This window comes from Haliotis rufescens, unplaced genomic scaffold (assembly GCF_023055435.1).
Source record: "Haliotis rufescens isolate VD_foot unplaced genomic scaffold, xgHalRufe1.0.p SCAF_5, whole genome shotgun sequence".
Lineage (NCBI taxonomy): Eukaryota > Metazoa > Mollusca > Gastropoda > Lepetellida > Haliotidae > Haliotis > Haliotis rufescens.
Window position 1 is genome coordinate 2,870,188 of NW_025964223.1, and position 23,896 is coordinate 2,894,083.

At 37.6% G+C, this 23,896-nt stretch overlaps 1 protein-coding gene across 6 annotated transcripts in view; it reads right to left on the bottom strand.

Annotated features, from left to right (window-relative positions):
• LOC124133523 (serine/threonine-protein phosphatase 6 regulatory subunit 3-like) overlaps nt 1-23,896 on the bottom strand; it is a 41,955-nt gene that overhangs the window by 7,131 nt on the left and 10,928 nt on the right. For 2 of the 6 annotated variants that reach the window (XM_046497935.2, XM_046497932.2), the window contains exons 7-26: nt 22,707-22,772; nt 21,887-21,999; nt 21,316-21,429; nt 19,456-19,585; nt 18,588-18,746; nt 17,981-18,106; nt 17,489-17,553; nt 16,429-16,547; nt 15,699-15,784; nt 14,590-14,679; nt 12,725-12,804; nt 11,611-11,671; nt 11,078-11,208; nt 10,506-10,630; nt 9,441-9,600; nt 9,084-9,154; nt 8,281-8,467; nt 7,058-7,174; nt 6,275-6,325; nt 163-318 (exon numbers count right to left, since the gene is read on the bottom strand). In XM_046497935.2, the coding sequence (XP_046353891.2) occupies nt 163-318; nt 6,275-6,325; nt 7,058-7,174; nt 8,281-8,467; nt 9,084-9,154; nt 9,441-9,600; nt 10,506-10,630; nt 11,078-11,208; nt 11,611-11,671; nt 12,725-12,804; nt 14,590-14,679; nt 15,699-15,784; nt 16,429-16,547; nt 17,489-17,553; nt 17,981-18,106; nt 18,588-18,746; nt 19,456-19,585; nt 21,316-21,429; nt 21,887-21,999; nt 22,707-22,772 (2,207 nt within the window). Of the gene's footprint in view, nt 1-162; nt 319-6,274; nt 6,326-7,057; nt 7,175-8,280; nt 8,468-9,083; nt 9,155-9,440; nt 9,601-10,505; nt 10,631-11,077; nt 11,209-11,610; nt 11,672-12,724; nt 12,823-14,589; nt 14,680-15,698; nt 15,785-16,428; nt 16,548-17,488; nt 17,554-17,980; nt 18,107-18,587; nt 18,747-19,455; nt 19,586-21,315; nt 21,430-21,886; nt 22,000-22,706; nt 22,773-23,896 lie in introns of all 6 variants that reach the window. The other 4 variants (XM_046497933.2, XM_046497930.2, XM_046497931.2 and 1 more) reach the window with 3 other exon arrangements.

The window sequence follows — 23,896 nt, forward strand, 5'->3', positions numbered from 1 at the left end:
TAGCTCAAAACATCATTTCCAGATGGATGGATGGATGCACAGCCAAGTTGCCACCTGTCATCTTAGATAGGTAATGGAACAACCCAGGTAGGGAATAATGTAACATCATATTAGGCTGTATCTTATTTAGTGTGTCAGATTTCTTAACTTCAACAATCATACCTTGCCTCCTCAACTTTTGTGTCTACATTATCTGTGCTTGGCTCTTGTGTGGGCCCGTTACCCTGCACCTCGTCTGTGGCTGGGGGTTGTGTGGCACTAGGGGGAGATGGGGAGGATGGAGTGGGGGACTTGATCAAACCAGAGGTTGCCAGGAAGCTGCAAGTAAACAATTTCAAGAAGGTTAAATGTTGCACAGAACTTCTACTTCAAAACATCTTACAACAAAGCCTACCCGTGGATGTTGGGTTGGTACGTAAGCTGAATATACACATAAACACAGTTTAACATGTACTATGGAGTCACATGACATTCTATAACAAATCGGTACTGTCTGTGTAATTCAGAGAACAACATATTTCTCTCTTCTTACTGTTCAAGACTCAGGACCAATGATTCTAATAATGGATCTATCAACACATGCAAAAATGTACAAATACTAATCATGCCTTCAAACTCAATCACAGACCATGAACAATATTGACAAGAACATTTCAAAAACAAATAAAACATCTTCACACCAAGGTTTTATACAAACAGGGATGAACGCTTTAAAAGAAATGCAAAAAAAATGGAAATACCATTAATAACATATCTTTGACAAAAGAATTGTTGGTAAACTAGATAAATATATTCAATCAAAACTTAATCTGGACAAGACAAGACAAGGTGTCAGGTCACCTGTTTTTGTTGTTGCACACTTAGGCGTAATGAACTTACTGCCCATCCCTCAAAGGCAAAACACTTACTGTCATACAAAAGTAGGTAAATACTGTTTTCAGCCAGAGTCAGCAACACTGAAGCTACGTCATGGCAGCAAGCAAACAGCCAGTGTGGATCAGACAAACCAGTGATTGATAGCATGAGCAACAAGCCAAATTATCAGGGTACCAAAACACGCAAGCACTTAAGTCACACGTTGTAACTACACTTAGAGTGAGTGAGTTGGATTTAACACCGCTTTTAACAGTATTCCAGTTATGTCGTGGCGTGTCAGCTTAATGTGGGAGGAAAGCCCAAAGTGATGCAGGTCTCAGACGTTTTCCACTTCAGGAAACCCACGAGCAAGGGTATGGTGCTGACATAGAAACATAATCGGGGCAAACTGGGATTCGAACCCACAATCATAGGTTTCTAGCGTGCCCAAGGGACACAACTCTGAAGTGGGAATCGCAGCGCCTTAGACGACTGGGCCACCCGTGCCCCCAACTGCACCTAGAGAGCTAATATAGGGTACTTGAGTCACAGTCTCAATTGGTTTGTAAAACAGTCAGTCATGATTCCTAAAGATTCATAATAGCAATATGACTGAGGACTGGTTACAAGGTCCAACCAGGTTCAAACACTTAGCACTGCCACTAACAGGGATGCAACTTAACCCAAAACATCTACTAACACTAATAGTGATAACATATATAGGCACACCCTGAACAACCAGAAATTATACTAGCCCTCAGGTACCTTTAACATTTGACAAAAGGACTCAGGCTAGTGGCAAGGTGCATCCCTGCACTTAATACTTCTTGGGACACAACAATCAGAAAATATACTGCTTCCAAGTCATGCCACACCAGTGCAGATATCTCATTATATTCATATTAAATGCACAGTAAGCTCTGACATCTAGCTCAAAACCACCACAGATGCACAGCTCACTTTCAACTAGTTTCTACATTGCTCATTCTTCAACTAAACACTGTACAACAGCCCATGCAAAAACACATACATTGATTTACTTTCACTTCACTAAAACACAGAACATGCTTTAGAAGTTTTTGCATTAGTTTTCAATATTCCTTATTATCCACATGAATACATCAACATTATTGAAACAATCATAGTATTCCACCATGTTATGCTATGACTAGGGCAGATTTCACTCCACTTAATTGCAGACATTTCCATATTGGAAAATGCAAAAATAGGCACTCTCCAAATGAGACACAGGGTTGTGTATCAAAACAAAAGCCATGATTACAATATCATTATGCCAATTCAGAATTTAACTACACACTGATCCACTGCCAAATGTATAGCTGTAAGCTGCAATTTGAATACTTATGTTGATAACATATTTTCCATTGGATTCTTAACTAACTTCTCAAGTACTATAAAAATATTCATAGGCTTGGCTCAATCTCTACAGTACTACAACAGTTGGAAGATCCGTGCTCGACTTGTCAGACCTGTTTGTAAATGATGTTTCACATTTCAGTTGTCCAAGACAAAAAATCTCAACACGCTACAACGAAATATTGCTTCTCAATGCTGTCCAGTTTTATCCCAAACTTTTATAAATTGTCTATTCATGTATAGTACATATGTTCCTTATGACTGATTTCCAAGGTGTGCAATTTGTGCACAGCAACTGGCACAACCAATCTTGGGCATAAGCATTTGTAGTATGTCATACTCGATTATCCAGAGTGTTTGAAAAATCTCCATTCTTAAGATAAATACCAGTATGCTCAAATGACAATACTAAAAATAGCCCTCTAATCAAATGTTACGTTCTTTAAGGATTGAAATATGAGGTAATGATATCACTATTCAACTTGTTGCATACCTTCTCAACTACATCTGGCAACATACTGCTCAGAAGGATTTTCTGTCATAATACTCGTGCAAACAATTTTTTCAAACTCAAGTTCTTTTATTACCAACTTCAGGGTTCATTTACTCTACCAAGGTGCTGACTTGAACGTAGATCGAAGCCAAATTCTCCCTTAGAAAAGTTATTTTGGTAGGTTGTTGAGAAGCTGATGAGCCAGAGAATCTTTTGTTTTAGTTAAGAAAGGTTGGTTGGTTGGTTTGTTGTTAAATGCCGCACTCAGCAATGTTCCAGCTATATGATGGCGGTCTGTAAATAATTAAGTCTGGACCAGACAATACAGTGATTGATATCATTAGCATCGATCCACGCAATTGGGATTAATGACATGCATCAACCAAGTCAGCGAACCTGACCAACCGATCCCGTTTACAACAAGCATAGTCACCTTTTACGACAAGCACAGTCACCTTTTACGGCAAGCAGTCACCTTTTACGGCAAGCACAGTCACCTTTTATGACAAGCATGGGTTGCTGAAGACCTATTCTAACCCGGATCTTCACAGGTCACGTAAGAAATGAATAGAGATGGTGAGAAAGTGACATCCCAAACAAACTATGGTGGTAAGTAGATCCAGGATTTGCCCTGATAAAATGGAGATAGAATACACTAGTAAATCAAGTATGTCATGCTAATCCTTGACAAGTAACCTTAAACTCTGGACAAAAACAATAGTTGCCAGACTTCAAGTTCAAAGTTAATTTTTACCTCTGAGCCTGATTATCACACTTATGACAAAACAAAACAAAACAAATAAATCAGTCATTTTCCCTGCCTGACCCTGACAATGAAACATGTATCATATTTGCCATTATAAGCAAGATCTATTATTAACATTATACATTTTTCAGAGACAGAAATGTTGATGAACCTAAAACATTTTTGATAAATTACAAGGCAACCATAAATGTTTGGTCAAAGCTTGATGACAAATATTACACGTAGCCACTAGTACTCCAAACAGTGTACTGCATTGATACCTTGTAAACATTTCATTAAGAATATCCCTGTCACAATTAATAAAATGACAAATAAATATAAAGAAATAAAAACGTAATAATTTCTCGCCCAACCAATCCTTTCATGATTTAATCTTGCCCTGCTCACAGACTAAAGTCTGCTGCAAATGTCACCAAATATTCCAGCACAGGTATTAGAATTTTCCCCAAGTCATGCTATATCTGATATTACTAATAGTACGGCTTAATTGCTGACTTGTATTTCACTGATAACAAGACCAAGAAGAATCAACAGGTGATGACATATGGTCCCAGTCTGGTGCAATTCGGAAATTGAGCATGGCTACTTATTCAACAGTTTTGGAGTTCTGCTCCAGAAACTAGCCCTATCCTCATTTTCAGTAAAGTCCAACTTGTTGTCATGGCAAACAAAAAAGAAGAAGAGATAAAAGAGAAATCCCGAATCATCAAAAGGCACCAGTTCCCCACTAGACTGATCTGTATAGCAAGTTTCAACAAGAAATATCTAACGGTTTCTGAGTTCTAACCTGGTAACACAAAACAACTTGTTTTCATCATGAAAAATCACCAAAACAAAACGAAAGAAACAGAAAAAACAAACATCCCAACTCAACAAAAGGCACCAGTTCACCACTCGACTGGTGTGTATAGTAAGTTTCATCTGGAAATATTCAACGGTTTGGGAGTCTGCTCGAGAAATAAGCACTACCCTCATTTTCAGTTAAAGTATAACTTCTTGCCATGGGAAAAAATAATAATAAGAGAAATCCCAAATCATGAAAAGGTTCCAGTTACCCACTAGTCTGATCTATATAGAATGTCTTAACAAGAAATAGTTAACAGTTTAGGAGTTCTCCTCTGGAAACCGAAAACAGACGACATGGGGATTGCCATATCCCCCATTTTTTCAAGCCGGGGGATAACAAAGAGGAAGAGGCCTTAATGTTTAGTTTTACAGTATTGGCTTGAACACAATGTAAACATAAAATGTTAAAATACCTGTGATTACAGGAAGAAAATCCTAATTTTGAACAAAATAATCATTCTTCTTCAGCCTCCCTCACAAATTTGCCTTCCAAGGGTACTTGTCTGGTATATTAGAAAAATCTGTCTATTTCTTTTAAACTGAGGATCTAATAACATTCATATTTTGACCACCGACCTCAAAGACTTTCCGAGAAAAATCTAAAACAACCAAACACATTTTTGAAGACAGAACTGACTAAAATCTGATCTGTCTTTCACAGGGAACACTTAACTTGTCAGGGATCAAGTACTGTACGCACAAGTTAATAAAGTTAGTATTATCTTTCTGTACCCTGTGAAATGATAACATATCAGTATTAGTCACAAAAGAACCATGAATGATGAAACATACAACCATGAATGACACGAAGCGCCGTCATAAAGGCATGACAGCACTCGGTTGAACACGTGAAGCTTAATGATATGCTCGTCAGAAAACAGGTCTCTGGATTATCCGAGCTGGCATCGAGTCAATCGATTATTGTCTGTGAAACTAAGCATAATAGTCACAGTCCAATCAGCATTAGAAATTGGCACTAGTCCTTCCAAACTGCCCAATAGTTAAAGTATCATAAGGACTAGTAGAAATTTGCCATTTTTATGGGTTTTGCTCTATGTTATCACAAAGACTAGTGGACTAAAACTATTAGTTTCTAACACTGTCCATGTTCAAAACTAAGGATGTCCTTTAAGTTTGCTGTAATTGAAATTTCAAAATTCTTTACATTAAACATTTGGGTTATGACAAACCTTTTACCTTCATTCTACCTTCAAAATACTCTTTCATCATGTTCAGTTAAACACAAATATCATAGAAATTCCAAAAGATTTCTCAAAGTGTCAAGACCTGAGTGAATTTCATAAACGGATCTAAATATGAGGTAAATAAATAATGACACTACTCTTCTTTCAGTCACAGCTGGAAATATTTACAGAAAGATGGGTCCTTGACCTACATCTAATGAGCAACCACAAAGCTATGACTCTAGTAAGGCAATGACCTCAAGACCAGCTCTGTAATCACATTCAACATGTTCACCGTAGAGCATCCACATCACAACCTTGATGATCCAGTATATATCTCCAATCTATCATGATAAATACACTGGACAATCCACATAGCCTTGTGTTGAGCCCCCTTCCAATAACACAACGTTAGAGACAGTGGATCATTGTCCAGGGTATTTACACAGTCAAATGGAAATATAATACCATGGAAAATCTAGGATGCTCACATCCAAGATGATACCAACACCGTAACAACATATGAAAGCCTGGCACTAAATAGTTCAAGAAAGGTATTAGAAATGTGCAGTTCATGCTAAATGTCCTCTTGTTAAGTTGGTCAATGTCTTCAGCGCTTCATGAGCAGCCACAGTATGCAAAGTGCAAAATTAGATGCTTGGTATAAGATTACCACACTGTAGGTACACTAAATAAGAGAAGCACTGGTGAATGAGCAGTGTCACCGACGACGACCATGAGAGCTGGACTCACTTATAGTTTGCATTCAGGTTGTCTTCTTCTTCAGATATTTCATTTTTTCTCCTTGACAGGCAGGTAGAAAAAGAAACGGTCCTTTCATATTGTGAAAAGTACAGGAATTGGTGGTGCAGAGGAAACTCCAAATGGATATTTCATTTTGCACTTGCAGAAAAATATGATACAGGCCTCAGAGATATCTCAGCATTACAAGAGTAACTCCAATTGTTCAACAAGGACTTATGATAGTCGATGCATGATTTATTTCTTTTTTTAAACCTAGGTCCATTTGCACAGATTACTATATCACATATAAGTTCAAACTGCAAACTAGGACATTCCCACAACTTTGTGCAAATAGACCTAAAGGATTTGCATGAGAATAGTTATTTCGAAGAATCAGCTGGAATACACTGAAATAACGTTTTTGTTTTCCTCCAGTTACAGCTTAAAAATTGTTTTAGAAACTATCACCTTTTACTGTCAAAAGGATATGAAAGCATTCAAAGAATTCCACATAATTAATCTGATCATATTCTATTATCAAAATAACAATCTCTGCAAATGACAATACAGAATGAAACAACGAAAATCGAAGAACTTGAATAAATCTTAATTTGATGCTACAACATTTTCAATGTGAACTAGATGATGTATGAAACTAATGATTCCTGTTATTTCGACACAATGTAAAATCATCTTCTTGAGTTACGTATGACAAGGACATCATCTAAACATCAGCATGAGCATACAGAACACTTACTAATACAGTAATGTACAGACAGTTACAATAATTACCTATCATCTTGTTTGCTCTTGTCCAGACTTGATTCTTCAGATATCACCTTATTGGGTGTGGGTTTGGAAGTTTCTTCAGGCCGAACACTTTCTTCAATATTATTTTCACGTGGGGGACTGCAAGAAACAAACAAAATTTAGCTTTCGGTATTAAAGAAGAAAAAGCATCAAAGGAAAAAAGAGGTCACGTCATTGTGAATGAGGGATAAAGTCTTCTGCTACTTTTCACAATATTCCAGCAATGACTGGGGCGGAGTGGGCGAACGGTCAAAAGCGCCATGCTAGCAAGCGCCAGGTGCTGAGATCGTATCCTGCCAGTGACGGTTGTTATTCAGCCTTGGGACAACAATGTTTACAGGCCTCTACAGTGTTGTCACTACCCCTAGTGTACAGTACGTGCACCCTGTGCACTCAAAAGAACCCACTTGTCCGATTGTAGATGACCAGATGGTGAAACATGAATACGTACATACACCCAAAACATGTGTGGTGTCACCCTGGGCAAGTGACTTAGTTCAAATGTGCCTCTGTTCACCGAGCAGGGAATGGGTACCCGACATGGGAGGTGGATGTAAAAACCTAGTGCCTCTGGGCAGATTGGGTTGTATACACCCTAGGGAGTTGAGAATGATAATTGGAATGCAAACGGATCCACTGGTCGGGGAACAAATAAAATCGCATTTGAGCAGATACTAGTACCTGGATATATGCGGTATAAATGTGTAGTTTAATTTTATTAAATATGACTGAGGAGGTCATTAAGAATGAGCTTGTATTGTTGCTTAATGCTGTACTCAGCAACTCAATCAATCGGGATCAGACAATGCAATGATTGATACTTTGCACAACAATCCCGACAGTGGTGTACTATGACATGCAAACCAACAAATAACCAAGCTACTTGATCGAAAAAGTTCCCTTTTATGACCTTATGTTGCTGGGGACAGATTCTAATCCCTATAGGGAAAACAGTCTTTTACTCATATTATTGGAAAAAATTCTTCAGCATGACAAATGAATTCAGTAACCACTCGCTGCCTAACCAGTCCCAAAACTTTATTGAAGTGGGACGATGCTCCACTGTTGCCACATCCACTCTGGACATCATGATTAGTGCATGGTGTAAATAAATCAGCCATTTGCTTAGAGTCATGAAGGGTGACAAGCAGAAGCAAGACAAAGAAAAGGAATCTGTCAACTTGTGCTGAGGGACTTTCACCTACCTTGTTGAAGGCGGAGGGGGCGGATTGTCCTGAGAGATATCGGATGATTGTGGTGATTGAGAAGTAGCAATAGGAGTTGAAGATTTGGTATCTGTTTTCTCCTCCTCATTCTCCACATCCTCAAGGTCAAGGTCAGTGTGTGGCGATTTCAGGGCAGATTCAAGGTCGCTTCCCCCTTGAGGCACCACTAGATAGTTAAAGGATATATCTTAAGATAAATGGAATTCTCCAAGTGCATGGTCTCAATAGTCAAAAACCTTAAAGTCTCAGTATTAGAGAGCTTTAAACTACCTTAGAAGACACTATGCTTCACAAATGAGATATTTGTTTGCAGTTATGTCAGTTATATCACAGTGTGTCAGCTTAATGTGGGAGGAAAGCCCAAAGTGATGCAGGTCTCAGACGTTTACCACTTCGTTGAAACCCTTAAGCACGGGTATGGTGCTAACCAACCTAGGAACATAATCGGTGGCAAGTTTTGTTTTCACGAGTTAGTATGATGTTTTGATGTACAAGGCAAAGTCATAGCTTGGATTAGCAATCCTTATTTTTCACTGGTAAGATTGGACAAGCAGCCTTTGCCAGTGTAACTTGGCCGCACTGACATGCAATGTATGACTATCGTCTGTACTTGATACATTTGCGTAGTCATTTCAAAAGTCATAGTGGGGGTGCTGACCTATATCCGGTGTTGGCCAATACCAGCTTATATACTGTATTTTCAAAGAAAATTTACATTTGACCATAAGAAACAAAAATCAATACATTTTTCACTGTACTTAATTTGAAATTTGATCACTAACCATAAGCACTACCTCTTGTGTTTTCTGATGTATCCATGGCAACTGGAGAAGAACTTCTTGGATTTACAGGTCTGAAATCAAGCAACATTTTAAATAATAAAGGTCCAAATTATTAGGTATTGAAACATACTCCCCATGAAATAGGATCCTTACCAAGTCCCACCTTTCACAAGGTCAACTATTATACTGGCAGAATTACACAGATCAGAAAGCCAGTGAGAAAATGTTGTTTAACCCCACAAAACACTATTCCTGATATATCAAAGTGGCTCAACCAACAGAACTTTGTGACGCCTGTTCGAGATATGAGAATGGTGTTCAATTTGCATATCAAAATAATAAAAATGGTGTCCATACTCTTTGTATTGACGTTGCACACTGGAAAAGTCTGCCCAATTGTCTCCATTGGCTTCTGCTGGTTTGGCTGGCTGTGCCCATCTGTCCTGACTCCAGGAAGCACCTGTCTCCATAGCATCACCAGACTCCATCGGCACATCATCAAAGTTAGCCCAGCCAGCTGCACACAGAGACAAGCAGTCGTGGTTAAGTTCAAATATTACGACATAATGAACAGCAACAGTTTCCGGCTCCTCTACCTTCAAATCTTAAAACAGCTTATATACCAACGCGAGTGAGTAAGTGAGTTGAGATTAATGCCATTTTGAACAGTATTCCAGTTATATCACAGCGTGTCGTCTTAATATGGGAGAAAAGCCCAAATTGATGCAGGTCTCAGATGTTTACCACCTTGGTGAAACCCACGAGGACGGGTATGATATACAAGACATAATCGGGATGATTTGAACCAAAGATCATAGGTTTCTTATGTGCCCAAGGGACCCAACTCTGCAGAGCTAACTGCGGCATCTCAGACAACAGGTACACCCGTGTCCCCTATTTATCATAGTGAGCATTAATTAAATGATTATTTCTATGAAGCATTTTTGCAACCCAATGAACAGTGTTTACTGTCATTACTATGAAACCATCACCTTTGATCTACACTTCAACAAAACTTGTGAAGTAAACATTTAATGGTTATTGCTTGCAAATAAAATGTTTATCTTTATTCGATATCCCATTAGAAACACCATACAAACTTGGAGAGTTTTAATTAATCAGCAAGTAAATGTGACAGGAAACCTGTGTCATAAGGATTAGAATGTTACAATATATTTTTGGAATTAGTGAGCGTGTGACCACTGTTTGACACTGCAGTCAGCAATATTCCAGCTAATCAGCAGTTAACCTTGCCTGGAGCAGGTAAACCATTGGTGGACAGTATGATCACCATCCCATGATGTCAAGGTATGATGACACAATCAGCCAATCAGATAATGACCACTAAAATGTCCGGATAATAAATTAGCCCTAGAATAGTCGCCCTTTAATTTATGATCACATATATTAACATAAAATTACCATCAACATCCATTTTCTCTGCTTGTTGGCACTGAGTGATCCTCTGTGGTGAGTTGATCTCTTCCTCGCTGTCTGTGCTATCCTCCTCGGAACTATCGTGGCGGGCTGTCTCCCCTGACAACCTACTGAAATGCATACAGAAGTTGAGCATGTCCTTCAGTGAGTAACAGTGGCTACTGCATACCACCGTCAGCAATATATCCGACCTTGCACGCTTACTGTATATTCTCTCACAATTAAGATACTGAGAACCACATGCGATGAAGATGTGCAGGGACGCATTTGTGAAAAGTGGGCACCACCCATGCAAGGGACAATCCCAACATGTTGTACAGGCAGCAAATACCAAGCTGTGTCCATGTGCATGATACGCCGACATGTGACAGCACAACTATCACCTCTGCAACTGTTTGGACCGTGACACTTATTCATATTCATACATCACTTACGAACCAAGAAATGGTGAACTGATGCAGCATATTAATAATATAATGGAGATAAAATACACTGGATAATTGGGGATGATCAACCCCCAAACATGGCCACTTTCTTGTACAAGGAAGAACTCTGACCTTGATCTGTTTTGCTGAGCAGTCTTATCGAAAGAAATAGGTTTCTCTTCCCAGATGTCCTCCTCACTGTCGTCATCAAACTGCTGGATCTTCTCCTGGGCAGCCTGCTCAAACATGGTGGAACTCGGATGCTGCAACAGGTTAAGTCAGGTGATTACTGCTCAGCCATGAGTAGTGTGATGGACGACAGACAGAAGAGGCATTGACTATATCCCACACCCCACCCCAACACACACACTACTACTGAAAATGATGCCAAGAGCTAGTAGACTAAAATGCTTTTGGTACAGACTACATAGGAAGTGTCTTTGATACCATGTCTACTATGCATGCTTAATGGTATCATTCAAGGGAAACTTTAATATCAACAGTGCAATTTTTTCCCATCCTCTTTCAAAAATTAATTTATTCAGATGTCTACATAGTGTTGCATTATATTAATAAGGGTTAATTCTTAACACTGACGGTTCTCACAAAGGAATTAGTTTCCAGGTGATTTATACGTTCTCTAGAGACAAGAATGTCAATCATACCGTTTCTTCATTTGCCCGAATATTGAAATCTATACTCGATATTCTCTCGTTGAACGGTGAACTGAAAGGCATAAAAGGAAATGTGTTATTTATCCTGAAATGTCTTCACACAAGCAACCTTTGCTCTATCCCCATACAGATCGATTGTGATGAATGAATACAAAGAACAGAAAATGATAATGAATGATGAGGGCAACATTTAATCCAAAAATGACTGATTGAAACCTTTGCCTTCAATATCGTTTTTTTTAATTTAGATTGAAAACGATTTTCCTTCCTTGGAAAGAAGGGGACAGACCTTCACACTTATTTCTGAAAAGATTTTGGACATAAAAAAACAGCTTACAGCATGTGTGGAAGAGAATACAACACAATATGCAATCTTGAAGGAAAATACCCAAAATCTCCTTAAAACTAAGTGGTACTCCACAAACGAAGGAAGAAAAATATGAGCAGACGGATGAAATTAGACTAAAAAAGGGCTAACTCTTGCATCTGCTAATAAACTGTTGATCTCTTTACAGAGTTCATGACATCTCATAAATTTAAAAAAAAAAAATTAAAACGCTTAAATCAATACACATGTATGCTCAAAGCGCAACAAAGGGATGTCATTTGAAATTAGTCAATTGAAAAGATAGGTCTTAGCTGACATTTGACCTGTACAAGGGAAGGCGAGAACATAGTTCCAATGCTGTACGTGACCGAATGACTGACATCCAAATGTGTTCAATGTTGAACTTAGGAACTTCAAGCTTGTACTGAGAACTTGACCTAAGGGATCTTGCTGGGCAGAACTCTCATTATCTTTTCTAATCATCATCATTTGAAGAGAGACATCTCAACAATCAGATCACAGTCAGCGTACTCAGATGATAACCAACTTTCTTAAAGAACCAAGATATTGGAGTCGAAATCTGACCAAAACACCAGCAAACCCATTTCCACAAGAAGCTCACTGATTCCCAGATATCAACATCCTAAAAAGAACCTTGCCCAAATCCAACGCCTTAAGGACTAACGCACAACAACATGTAAGTTATAAACGACGACACAAGCTTACCTAGTGCGCCATCAATCAAGGCATGCACACTAGAAATGGATGTCTACTTACTCAATCTTTTCCTCCTGTTCTATCAATTCCTCTTCATTAAAGCCAAACTGGTCTATGAAGTTGCTTGTCATCTGTTGCAGCTGGTAATCAGAGAAGGCCTGATGAATAAACCAGGCAATGAAGGTGTCAACAGCAAATAAAGACCGACCATCTGGTGGCAGCCTCTGCACTACAACACTGCAGCAGCCAACTAAAGCAACTCCACTACACACACAAAGCACCCACATTTACAAACACCAACAACAAAATCAAATTACTATTCAGGCATGAGAACAGAAATCAGAGTTTGGGTGTAAAACAATAATACTAAGAATACAAATAAAAATCAACAAGAAGACAGTCATCAATGTCCCCTGCAATGGTAAATATTTGTCGTAAAAACATCAACTAGTTATATATATATACTATATTTCAAACTATGAAAAGATGCCAGTACACCACTATATCTATGTGCCAGTTTAGTGAAGAAATATTGTACGGTTTTCAAGATCTACTCCAGAAACAACATCTTGTACGTACGGACTGACAAGTGTCCATTTTAATATGCCCCGCAAAATATGCTGCGTTGGATAAAAATTAGCAAATTTCCCATGCACAATTTCACCATGGGAGATTCAGGGCCCTGTTCTCCTATCATGCCACTATGAATGTCATAAGTCAATGTTAACGTACGGGAGTTACAATCCCCTTAGCGCTATGATTGATTTATGGAATACAGCCATGGATTTCATAAATAGGGATTATTATCCCTATTGTTTTAATTTAACTATGGTTAAGGGTTGGGTTCACCTAATGTTTTTTTTACAAAAGAGTTTTTGAGCCAATGACCCCTTTCCCTGAACAATGACAGTGGCCGAAGGCTTGTATCGGCTGTCCACACAGTCTCCTGGGAATAGTAAAATGATTCATAGAAACGCATCTAACTTGCTTTCAAGGTGTCAAAATTTGATAATGTGTTATATACTCGAGTATAAATATATACTATTTCACCATAGTTTTGTCTGTATCAGTGTCACATATACATGACCAGGATTTGACCTCTATTTGAACAGTGTATCCCATGCATTGCATCAGCCAATGTGATGTATTTTCCATTGAAAAGTAAATCCAATGCAGTGCCCAACAATTACTGACACAGCTCACTCCATTCCCCCCTCCACATTTTCCCTCCATCTAATCATCAGAGTAATATACATGCATAGATATTCAGAGCCATGCAATTCAATGCATGCATTTTTCATTACATCCGAGAGATGCCAATAGAATGCATAAGTTTCCTCTTCAATCAATTCCCAACTAGTCTTGCTGAAACTACACATTGCCATTTCAGGAGTTCCATGTGAAGTTTCAACAGAACACACTACTATATTGCTACGATATTGCTTACTGTAAACAGTTAATAGAAATATACATTTATTAAACATGCAGTTGAAACAAGGACACTTTAAATAAACAAATGGTCTGTTTAATCTCTACAATAGCTACAGGCAGAAGCTGGTGCAACAGCAAACTAAACAAATTAGCTTGTTGGGGAAAAAAAAGAAGACATTTATCTACGAACTGAAAATCCTCTACAAAAATTAAAACAAAACTTGACACCATTTACCGGTTTTAACAAGTTCAACTACTTGGCATTTCATGAAAAGATAATTAATAAACAGAAAATCTGAATATGATGGAAACTTGATATGTATTATTGTTAACTTTCATAAAAAATTCAATAATGTGCAATTTAGCTTGCAAAATGCAGATTGATTGCAAAATATTAAATTTAGCAAAAATAACATAACACTGATTCAGTTGTTGAGTATTACTCTTAGCAATGTTCTTGTGAACTACAGTAAGAAGTTCAGTGTAAACTTTACCTGTTGCATGGCAGTGTCCTGAGGGAAAGGAATGTCTTTGAAATCACCATCGTCTTCTTCACTGCTGGAAGCTAATGGGTGACCTCGTATCTGGAAATACAAATTGTATGTGAAAACTTGCATCTCCCAACCTTGAGCAACAGTCTAAGATGTGCGCACACGCATCACTCAGGGTACATGGGGTTTTATGAGTCCAGCGACAGGTTTTATACGGCTCGCTTCCGGGTCGTGGTATAGAACCTAATGAGGACAGAAAAAACAACCCATGTACCCTGAGTGATCCTGCTACAACGAATTTATCTTACCCACATGTTTTAATATGACATTGTAAAATAATTCAAATAAATTCCAAATCGATAGAAAACAGCTGCTTGATTGAGCTGAGGTTAGATTGCACTATGTGACATCAACTGGCTCGGAAAAAGCATGGGTCTTTTTGCTTGAAGTGGGGCATAAAGGATTGATTCCGTCTCTCAGAAATGCATGTGCAGCCTGTAGTGATCGTGGCAGGGTATAAAAGATTTACTCCCCCGCTGAGAAATTTATTTCCTTTCAAGGCAGACTACACAGTATTTGATCAAGATCAATTGGACAAATGCTGATACTCTTGTTTCGTTTAATGCGAGGCAGCAATATTTAAGCAGCATCATGGCAAAAAATCCAGTCTGGACCAGACATCCAGTGATTGAAGGCATGACCAACACTCCACATCATTCTCCATTGGGCAACATATCCTGTGTTTTTCTGATAAAAATGAGTTTGTTCTTTCGTAGATGGTGAAGAGTGTTTGAGGTTTGCTGCTGTAGCATTTGAATGAAGGGTCAATTGTAAACTAACATTAGTGAAAGACAAGCACCCTTTGACCTTCACGCTTAATATCGAACACTGCCGAACTAAACAACATAAATCAAACATTAAGATATCAGCTTTTCTCAGTTTTCACTGTTCACTGGCAGGATGAGCTTGCCTAACTCAAGCGTAATGCAACTTGAACAAGTGTCGGTGGTGTGTTATTCACTGGTTCTCGGCATCTCACATTAGTTTGAATTCTTAGATAATTCCCTGGATACCCTACAAGATTATACCATCATAAAGAACATCATGTTTACCAATTCTACTGTGTTCTTCTTATTTATTTCTGCTAACGTCCCCGACACAAATCTTTCCCACCTTTGTCGACAATCTTCTGGTGTTTCTGAAAAGATCATCAAATACAGTCAGAATTATCACAGTCCATTTGTAAATAAAATGGTCAGTTAAGTAAGATTTGACATTGTGACTGCCTAATCAGACTATATCTTTATATATGTAAGTGATAAGGTTTTTTGTTGCTTTTAGCAATATTCCAGTAATATCATGACAGGGGGCAAGTGGGCTTCACACATTGTACCCAAGTGGGGAATCAAACCCTATCTCCAGCTTCAACCGCTAGGCTACCAAACGGCCCCCATTGTGTAATCATGATAATATGAGTAATAAAACATGATATTCAACACGCTCGACAAACAACATGTTTTAATCTGGCAGACTGTAAATGATCAAGTCTGGACCAGACAATCCATTCATTGATATTATCAACAATAATCCATGCTGTCAGGGTGCATTGACACACCATCAACAAAGTCACTGAATCTGACCACCTGAGCCATTTAGTAACGTACTACAAACAGCACATATTGCTTGGGGCCATTTCTAACCCACAATAACCCACATTTGTGGGACATTACTTACTGTAAATGTATAAATGAAATGTACAAATCAGCTAGGGTCCTTAAGGTGAAAAGTTGAATAACACAAAGATATTTAAGAAGACAAGGAAAAAGTCAAAATACAACTCACCATTAAAACAATCTTTGACAAATTCTGCATTTTCTCCCTTTTCTAAACTTGATACTAGTGTGTTAGCCATTTTTGTTAAATGTCCCATAAAACCTCGCCTTCTACCGCCTTCTCGGGCTCTGCAAACATGAAATATACCATGTTTATGGATGTTCATCAAATCCTACTCAACTCAAAAACTATCATGCCAGAACACTTGCACATCACATTTCATAAATTTCACATATACAAAGAAGAAAATTCTTAATCATAACAAGACCATGATAAAAAAAAGTTTCAAAACATCTTGCAGGTCACTCAAAGTCAACACATTCTTAGAAGATTAGAAGATTGTTTACCAAGTTGTATTTTATTATTATTGTCAGATAAAACTTTGGTATCATGACTACTTCCATGAATGTCAGGGTTGTCTGGATTGAACAGAAAAGTTATCTACCCTTGCCTAAACTATCTCACCATGGGGCTGAGTGAGGAACGAAAAAGAAAAAATGTAACAAGAAAAGAAACAAGAGGACTAAGTCCTCGATATTCAAAGGATATTCGCAATGTTAAATAGTTGTTGTTAATATGTCAACTAGTTATATATATATATTGTTGCCATGGGAACTCATATCAATTGTCAAAAAATCTGAAACTATCAAAAAGCACCAGTTCACCACTAGACCTGTCTGTGTCAAGTAAGGTGAAGAAACATTATAACCTTTTCAAAATCTGCTCCAGAAACAAGCACTACCCCCATTTCCAGCGTAAGTTAAAGTTTTAGCAAACAGAAACTGTCGAAAATCCTAAACTATCAAAAGGCACCAGTTCACACCTAGACTTATCTATGCGCCTTGTTTGGTGAAGAAAACTTCTACGGTTTTCAAGATCTGCTCCAAAAACGACATCTTACATGGACAGACTGACGGTGTCTATTTTAATACCCCTCGCAAAACACGCCAGGATATTTATAAAATTTGCTTCGTTTGAGAATCATTTTTCCAATGGCTTCTTTACCCAGCTGATCAGAATTTTGGTCTACCTCTTACTGACTGACCCCTCAATGGTTTCTTATACTCACTGTTGTTGCTCATTTTCTTCCCACTCATCAAGTAATCTCTGAATTATTTTACAATCTGAAAATAGCTGTAAAAACAAAGACATTCAATTAACTCAATTGTATTTGGTTATACCTTTACATTTGACATTTCAATTACAAATATACATTTGCAAAACATTAACACAATATCAATGCTCATATAATAACAAAAAGAATAAAAATGACAGTAATGCTAAATATCTTTGGGCTTTTTTGTATCATATTTTGGGACGGCCCAAAAGATCAATAATCAGAATTATAGTTGATTGGAAGAAATAATAACGGTTATCGATATGAAAATGTTGTCATCAACAATAACTTACATAAACTATTGTGATTACATAAAGATAAGATTTACCCTAACAGACTTGTTAGTGTCAATCATGCCAATTGTCAACGACGGAAAGCAACAGGTTTTGTCAAATCCCCACATGGTAAATATCTGACAAATAAGATAGAACATATTTCACTCACTTGAACTAAGAGAGGATTTTCTTTCTTGTTTTCCACTTCTACAGGAACGTTATTGAGTATTGTGTTAATACACTGCTCCACTTGCGTGTGTAAGAAATTGTTCCACACATACTTAAAATAGAGATCCTGCAAAAAAAACCGTTTAGTGCTGTCAACCTACAGATGAAAGACAAGTAACATATAAAATAGTCTGATGCTAAAGGATCCCTAGGTAGAATAGTTTCAAACTTTCAGCAAGTTATTCTTATGTTATTGGTCCAGTTTTATGCCTTACTGGGGTTTGGTAGCCTGAGACAGGTAAATTTATCTTGAAATATATCTCCAATTCTCAAGTAACATTTTCTCCAAAAACATTTGTTGAAACAAATTAGTATTTCATATGTAAACATTACAACAACAACAATAAACAACCTTTATCGAAAAGTAATAACCTCAAGGATTTGCAAGAGAGCTGTCAATTATATGAGCAAAAAACTTACACAGCCTTGAAAATGTTTTAAAAAAAGCTTACATTGTAAGTATTCAATAGTTTGTAAAGATCATGCCTGGTATCGCAACCTTACCATGCTCATAAATAGTTTGTCATGTCACAACTAATCCTTCTTACCAGTAGAATTCTCGTGGTCCCGAGATTGGCTAGTTCTACATTGACAGAGTGTGTGTTTGTGGATACAAGAGCTGTGACCAGTTTGGCTATCTGGAGACGTGTGTTGCCGAGTGGGGGTTCAAGTGTCCCACACGTTGTTGGCATTGCACAGAAACGTTGCTGCAAGGAAATTATAGTTAGTTGAATTAAACATGCTTTCCACAGTATTTTAGTCATAGCATAGGGTGTCAGCTTGATGTTGGAGGAAAGCCAGAAGTGATGTAGTTCTGACATGTTTATCACTTCAGTGAAATCCTCAAGCACAGGTATGGCCCTGACAAACTAAAAACATAACCAGAGCAAATCTTGGATTCAAAACCATGATACCGTATTCGACGTAATAAGCGCCCAGGGCACTCTCAAAATTAGAAATAGGGGGCTCTTATTAGAATAGTAATGTTTTTAGCCTGAAATGTTTATATACAACAGATATATTTTTCCAGAATTGAATTGCCCATAATTAAGGGTGCATATAACACACGAGTGCGTATTATACACGAATAAATAAGTCTTGTGTACATTGATCAATCGAAAGGGGTGTTAATTGGGATTGTTCACTAGCCAATATATTAACAAATATCGCCGTGGGCGCTTATTACGTCGAATACAGTAATTGGTTTCTGCAGGCCAAAGGGAAACAACTCTCGACAACAAATTGCAGCGAGTTTTACAGCTAAATTTGACACATGTTGGCTCAATGCTTACTGGCCACAATAAACCTCTGCAAAACTTCAGCAGGCCTTCCAATTAGGAATATACTGAAGGCTTGCATTGTTTTGAATTCATTAATATTGAATGGTAGGAAAACACAAATCTCAATATACGTTACCTTTGGAGGCTCTAGCAAGAGTTGGTGAAAGTCTTTTAACCTTGGACTTATTGCTGCTAGCACACTGTTGACTCCCTGAGTGAGACGTTCGGTGTCAAAAGCGGCCATGTGTTCAGCTGCTCCCTCGGTCCTACCAGTCACATTAAGAAACATTTTACTCATCAGACTATAATTTTATAATGTGAGGTTTACACAATATACTGGACGAGAGGTCAGTCAAATGACAGCGAAACTGGAGTTTGTAAGTGTATGAATGACACATTTCGATGTTCATACGTTTTTCACGAGGCTGTATTCTTGAAATGATGGACTACTTCCACGTTACGTGTTACAGCTGGTTGTTGTATGGCCGTCAGTGTAAACATCACATCACACACTAAATAAAATCTGTATAGATCTCCATCCTTTGAGGTTGAAATAGTGACTTAGAAATAATAAGAATTGACATTCACTTTGTGCGAGATCACTGGAGTATGAACCTTCATGGAGTGAGGGCCAAATATTGCATGAACGTCATAACAAGCTCCAACATTCATACAGTTTGGCTCTCATTCTATGAAAGTTCATACTCCAATGAACTCCCACAAAGTGAACGTCAATTCTTAAATAAACAATCAACTGAGACATAATATACATACACTACAGTGCAACACCCTTCTGAAACCTGGATTTCTCTATAAGAACGCACACGGATATGCACGCACGCATATTATACTGACCCATGAATCAAATTGTGCTGCCTTTTACAACCAGAGCTCCAGATAAGCTTTTGGTGTTGTGGGTATTTTACCCATGCATTTTAAAATCATTGGGTATCAGTAATTCTATCTGCGTATTCAAATTTCTGTTACCCACTAGTTTTTACACATGTGGGTATTTAAGATAAATATTTAAAAACACTATTCATCTAGTCCCTGCAAACTGGTGTCGTGTGGGTTCGAGAGCTTTATAGGACTCAAAAATACCATGATACTTCCACAAGAAAGTGTGATGGCAAATGATCATGATGTGACTGTCATCGTGGAGTTTGGCAAGGTTGGCGGAATGCCCGTTTATAATTTCAAAATAAGTTGCTGATTTTCAAATCGAATACGCAGGGTTACTTTACAATATTTTGATGATACGCACAAGTTTTATTTTTGTAGCGTATCTGTAATGTTCGTTGCGTATTTGATACGCTTGGATTATATTTTACTGCGTATTTCTGCATTTCTGCTGCGTATTTCACACCGATACGCAGCTTATCTGGAGCTCTGACAACAAGCAATAGGATGCTGGGGTCCTGTCCTGTCCTAACCACGACATCTACCATGGGGGCATGAACATCCTGTACAGACAAGTGTCTTAGTGAGCATTGCCACAGTCAGCAGTATTTCAGCTGTGTCATTGTGACCTATAAATAAAGTCTGGACAAGGCAAACCAGTTGTTGACTGCATCAGCAACAACCCAAGCCTTCACGTTTGGATGACACAGAGGCATCCACTCCAGGTTATCCTGATTTTAGTTTTACAAGCATGGGTACTTGGGATCTATTCTGCCACAGAATACCCAGAAGGGACAAATTGTATCATTCTCCTATCCCAGTATCTCAAAGAAGACCCCCACATCATAATAAACAAGAAAGAAGTGAGCAAAGCTCACATACCCCCGTTATCGCTGCTGGTCAACAACAAATAGTAAATAGTTTGTTAATTAATGAAATATACCTGTTGCTTTAAGTCAGAGGAACTGCCCTTTCCTTTATAACCCCATGAGCTATACAAAACCAGTTATCAAAATTCGTAAACAGGGGTATAACAAGACTTTGGACATTGTCATGACATATACTTGATACAATGACAAACACTGTTTTCACTTACCCTTGCTTCCGAACCTCCAGAAGCGTGTGTATGACAAATAACCCATTCACCAACACAGACTCATTCTTTTCAGTGTCCAGAAGATTCTTTAACAACTGCGCCACAGTTTCCTCACTGTAATGAAACACAGAGACACATTAATGCTAAACAGTAACAATCAACTTACAGCACATTCAGTGGAAAGTGAAACTGAAAGACCTGGAAATATTCCTGAGTATGACACAGATTAATCATTATTCATAACCAGATACTGAGGGAGTGAGCGAATGTTGTTTGCAGTCAATATTCCAGTCAAATCTCAGCAGACTGCATATTATTAAGTCTGGGCCAGATAAACCAGTGGTGAAAGTTGTTTTATGGCATTCAAGCTAAATCACCATAACAGTCTGGATCAGACAAACCAGTGACTAAAAGCATGTGCAATAATCCACACTGTTTGAACAAGCACCAGCAACCTATTCTGCACCAGTATTTATAAATCTGAAATAGACCTCAACTTACTTAATTTCATCTCTCTGTATTTCTCGACAAATCTTTTTTTCAGAAATGAGTAGAAATAAATCAAACTTACAGCTCCATTGTAACCAACAAGGGATCTGGATCAGAGGAGTCCTGTAGTTGAATAATTTGTTCTCTTCCAAGACGTACAATATCACAGAGTGACTGGGCTGCATTGCAGTGAATCTACAGAATGGAGATCAGAAAGTGCTTTGTCACTCCTTGACAAAATAATAATTTCAGATACTACTTCTTCCAATCATTGCATGAAAATTCTTATAATATTATTGGATATTTTTTAACTGAATCACCTAGCTGACAGCTTATTTTATGAGACAAATACAGAGTGATCTGAATCTCTGCATATAAAACAATGTCTAGCAGTACAAGAAATACAATTGAAATGGTAAATCATCATGTCTAGTGATATTTTATTGCAATGTTATGTCGTTGTGTTGAAATCAAATATAATTGTGATATGTCAGTCAACATAAACTACCCGTACTGTATTTTTTATGCACTATTTTATAAAATTATGCATGAATTTCGCATCACACTTAACTTTCCCAATCACTGTGGATGGCAAAAAAATGCATGAGAATCTGGAGTTAAAGGTAACAGAATATTATCCAAAACCTTCAAAAATATATGATTGGATTGATTACCTGCAACAAAACAGGTTATTGATAATTTCTTTTCACACTCTACAATCTTTTGACACAATTCAGAAATATTATGTTGTCATTAGAAATAAATTCTGGCCTTTCACAAAAATTGACTTGAGCAGAATCTTGGAAAAAGGATGAGAACGTGTAAGAGAAATAAAACGACACACATTATGATCCATTAACATAATCAAAATCAGTACTCATAATAATCATCAATGTACTCACATCTTCATCTGTTGATGGGACTATGCTAGCTACAAGCCGCTCGACCACATGTTGGTCATTCAACCACTGAAAATAAGACACTTGTAATACTATTGGTAGAATTACTTGACCTTACATCAAATGAATATTCATGTGCATGAATTAAGGAAATATAACAAGAATGATAAAATATGTAACACTTGTGTAACAAAGCACCGATTAATCAAAACTCTAGTACACATTGCTGGATACATATAATGATAAAATACTACATACCATCTGTTGTTTGAGGCACTGACTTCAGAACAATGATCTGACTACTGCATATTAACAGGTATTTGCCGACACCGGATGTCAGCAGATAACCCAAGCACAACCCTTAAAATCACAAACTAAATGACATGCCTTGCAGAAAGGACAGCTCCAAAAATAGACAGGGTACAGCCAATATAAATACATTGTACAGTATTGTTCCTAGCCTCCATCAACCAAGGGTCCTTTGGGGCCCTTGGTGTCAATTAAAGGGGCCTTCTAAAATTTTGAAGGGCCTCATCCCTAATAAAGCAAAATTGATGATGATTTTTAAATGCTATGTACTGTCCTTCAATTTGATGGTCCTAATTCAACAAAATATGGTATAAACTGCAATAAACCTTTCAATTCAAAAGAAATGTTTTAATGTGTATTTGATTAATCTGTATGCAGTTTCAAATAACAGATTACACTATGCGACTTGAGCAACGCACATTATCATTAATGATTTATGGATCTGTGATTCAATTTCACCCTTTCAGTAAATGTTTAAACATCTTAACTCTGTAACAGTTATAATAAATTATTACAAAATGCATCAAAATTCATCCAAAGTTCATGTCGTCATTCTTTTGTTTTTTACCCAATGACGACACCAAAAATGTTTCCAAGCGCATTTGTCACTTCTTCAGTTTAGCAGACACCATGCTTTTCACTGCCGGCTATGACAGTATCTATTTAAAAACAATAAATCTGATTGGTCTGAAACAATATTCAGTGCCTTCCTACTGGCGTTAATTGTAAGTTTGCCTACAATTGGTAAAAAATATCACTATAGTAATCTCAAACATGGCGGACACATTTGGTTTAGAAACATGCTGATGTTTGACTGCAATGTTTACTTATAATACACAACCTTTCAGATTAAAATTATATTGAAGTAAGTGAAGGTGAAAAGT